Source organism: Sinocyclocheilus anshuiensis, unplaced genomic scaffold, assembly GCF_001515605.1.
Source record: "Sinocyclocheilus anshuiensis isolate Anshui unplaced genomic scaffold, SAMN03320099.WGS_v1.1 scaffold708, whole genome shotgun sequence".
Taxonomy (NCBI): Eukaryota; Metazoa; Chordata; class Actinopteri; order Cypriniformes; family Cyprinidae; genus Sinocyclocheilus; species Sinocyclocheilus anshuiensis.
Window position 1 is genome coordinate 848,934 of NW_015555881.1, and position 3,561 is coordinate 852,494.

Here is a 3,561-nt window from a genome sequence, read left to right on the forward strand (position 1 = left end):
CGTTCAGTGAATACTCTCCAAAATGGCGCTACGGTGGAGACGAATTGTTGGAGACGAATTGTTGAATAAAGTCGTTATTTTTGCATAGAATAGTTTCACTTTTATTATAGCCTGTACTGAATCTACTGTAGGCTCCTTGAAACTTTGCTCAGTGTATTGTGGAGGATTACCCTCTTACTTCGACTTAACTGAAAAGTAATAAATAAATAAATAATGAATACATTGAACTCTTGAAGATTCACTCGGTTGATTTAGACAGTCAAAATGGTTTCAGCAAATCATTTAGGTGATTTGAGAAGCTCGTTTCCAAAAATATGTTGACACCCTTTTAATGCTTTTGGCCATTTCAGTAATTCAAGTGTGATGGCAAGAGCCACGTTTAAATGGACACTTTTTGTTTCAATCGGAATGAAATCATACTGTTTTTACATGAACTCTAAATAAAGCGATCGGGTTGATGTGCGCGTTTATATGTCACAAGATTCAAATCGGATTTAATCTTTTGACATGCACACAGTAACTCAAGAATTGTACAGTTTCCCGCTGTTTTTGCACACTAACCATCCGTCTTTTCTTTGTTTTAAAAAGCAGAGTTAATATGTATCTATTTCGGGTCCTAGTTAGGAGACGACAAGCACACGTCTGCAGATGAGATTACAAAGCAACGCTTGTGGGACATCGGCTCGTTCTGTGCGTCATGTGTTATTATTACGCCATTTCTACGGCACTGCACATGCGCAAAACTTTCAGCCGGCATTTTGGACGCTGTGTATTTTTACTATAGTCAGTATGACAGAAACCAAAGGATGGGTTTAATGGTGCAAAAATCCTCTTGAGGAAAATGTGATATAAATCTTAATATATATAATTTTTTGTCCTGGTAAAATGTGTTTTTTTCTTTAATAGGTAGAGCAACATAATTTGTGTGAAAAACAGTGGAAGATTAAAAGTAAAGCAGCTAGATCAACCTTTACACTGTGTTTATATAATATCAATACTGATACAAAATATAACCATGCAAATACATACTGTATTGGTAAAAAAAATTAATTTCATTATGAATTATAAAAATGACTGATTAATTGTGATTCATTGCATTTTTTATATAGTAATGTAGGACATACAGAGTGTAGTCTGAGGCAGAAGTTGATTAAATAAGTAGTTTTATTTTAAACAAAGAAAATATATGTGTAGAGCACAATGAGAAAGGTTGCATGGTGACGACATTGTGCACCAGCAACCCCTAATGACATGAGGCTCATGTAGCCTTGAGTTACAGATTTATCACCTTTACCCTCTTCACCTCAAGAGCATAGATACATATTAAAGGGGACATCGGATGCAAAATTTATATTATATGGTGTTTGCATATAAATGTGTCTTAGCAGTGTGTGGACACAACCACGAGCTCAAGCTCAAGCTTGCGGTGCGAAACAGGCGTAGAGTCTTCATTCTCTCCCAACATTAGAGCCACTGAGGATTAGTTTTGTTTTTGATGGGAAAAAAAAGAAGAAGAAGAGAGAGGTGGAGTGAGCAGTAGCTCATTATCATTTAAACAGATCAAGCACCGAAATAGGTCACTGTGAACGGAGCTCATTTGGACAAGGTAAAAAGGACCATTGAGGAATTTTAACCAAAGTATGTTATAGACATTTCATGAAGACCCTAAAGAATCATACCAACTTGGGCATCTGATGTCCTCTTTAAACAAAGAATTTACCAATATAGCAAAATAGGCCTACATAAAACTGCAAAGGTGTTATTGTGGTACAGACATCTGCTATCACAGATGGATTTAGTGGAACATCCTTCTGCAGTTTCTGACAGGAATGAGTTGAGTAAATATTCAGTGAATCTAAAGTAATTCATTTTCAATATGTTAATATTGTGTAGACAATATATATACAGTATATCTCAATTATCAGATTTTGAATATCTTGTTAAATTCTTCACACCAAATCAAAGATAGTGCAGAGGTAATACAAGCTATATGTTTGTAAAGCACACAATATTGTGTCTTTGCTGCTGCTGTAGAATGTGTAGAGCTGCTGGATTCAGTGCAGCAGGATGAAGGAGAGCAGAGAACAGCAGAGGAACAGGAAGCTCTGAGTGACGCTCTTAGCACCGTTACACAGGTTCCCCGAACAACATGAGACACTTCCTACACTAGGAATCAATGTTGTGGCATCACAAAGTGATTTAGAGACACAGCCTTTAAAAACCTGTGACTGGACTCCAATAGTCACTGATGAAAAGATTGAAGAAGAAAACCGTTTGAGTCAGAGACAAGTTGGCCACTGGTATACATGATCTGTATCAAATGTTTAAATAACAGAGAGAAAGATAATGAACCTTCTTTCTTTTCCAGATTCTCACCTGTTGCATTAAAGCAGCGGTCTTCACTCCCTGAACAGCTCACTGTGTTTGAGCAGCTCTGTCCATCACATGAGAAACACGTCTTTCCATTGGGAGCGTTAGTGCTGGGATCTACAGGAGGGAAAATAGATATGCTTTCTTTACATGGTCCTGGTCTTACTGTGCACACAATATTATAGGTGCTCATTGTACCAAAGATAAAACATTTTGTCTTCTCGATCTTTCGCAAAAAAAAAAAGTAACAATTCGCTCTGCCTGTATAAGCAACATTTGTTTTCGGCTGACATCACATTCCTGATAGAAAATAAAATTACATCCTTCTTTTTTTTTCTTGTTAAATGTTCTATAAACTGCTCTATTACAATACCTACAATACCTGGAGCATCTTGGACGTTACAGAGATCAGTGTTACAGCACAGAGAAGAGCCTTTTCCAATGCCAAGGTTGATGGATCCACTTGGACAGACAGCTGGAGCACAACTTTTAACCTTCACTGTAGTACTGTTGACTGAAAACACACGAGTGATACAGGAATGAGCAGCTCAACTGAACAATATTTTGATGGAAAATTTATTTATAAATATGTCAACACAGAAAGCATGTCCAATAGTGTATCAGACGTACAAACTTTGCAATATTAAATTATCTCTAATATTTATTAGAGATCTAAGAATGAGGTCCAAAGGTGTAAGACCACTAGGAAAAAATGTTTTAAATTTAGTGTTTTTCTCATTTCACACATTCTTAAATTTCAAATTGTATTATCATTATGATTTCAGTAATCTATATAGAACATTCTATGTGTGCAATTATAAATTCTGTCCAGAAAAGTACCGGTAGTTCTGACAGTCAATTATAATAGTACCTTTCAATCCATCATACTGGACTTACCAGTAACTGTTGCGCTGAAGCAGTTGGTAAATCCAGTAAAACACTGACTTGTCTGGGTACAAGAGCCCGACAGACTTGTGCAGTCATAACAGCTGAGAGAGTGTCCTTTAGTAATTAAAAAGACAGAGGTGTTAAGTGAGAGACATCTTATTTGTACCCAGTAACATTACAGAAGCGATTTGTATTTTGTACCTGCAGTGAAAAGAATAAACAGAAGAAAAACTGAGATTTGCAGATCCATCTTTGATCAGGAGGTGAATGAGATAATGTGCCTGTTTCAGCACTTATTTTATA

At 36.4% G+C, this 3,561-nt stretch overlaps 1 protein-coding gene across 1 annotated transcript in view; it reads right to left on the reverse strand.

Annotated features, from left to right (window-relative positions):
- Positions 1–1,650: 1,650 nt before the first annotated feature.
- LOC107675692 (urokinase plasminogen activator surface receptor-like) overlaps positions 1,651–3,561 on the reverse strand; it is a 15,927-nt gene continuing 14,016 nt past the window's right edge. Inside the window, exons 6-10 of the mRNA XM_016470108.1 lie at positions 3,460–3,508; positions 3,268–3,372; positions 2,753–2,884; positions 2,353–2,487; positions 1,651–2,245 (exon numbers count right to left, since the gene is read on the reverse strand). Coding sequence (XP_016325594.1) covers positions 2,055–2,245; positions 2,353–2,487; positions 2,753–2,884; positions 3,268–3,372; positions 3,460–3,508 — 612 coding nt within the window. The 3' untranslated portion in view covers positions 1,651–2,054. The remainder of the gene's footprint in view (positions 2,246–2,352; positions 2,488–2,752; positions 2,885–3,267; positions 3,373–3,459; positions 3,509–3,561) is intronic.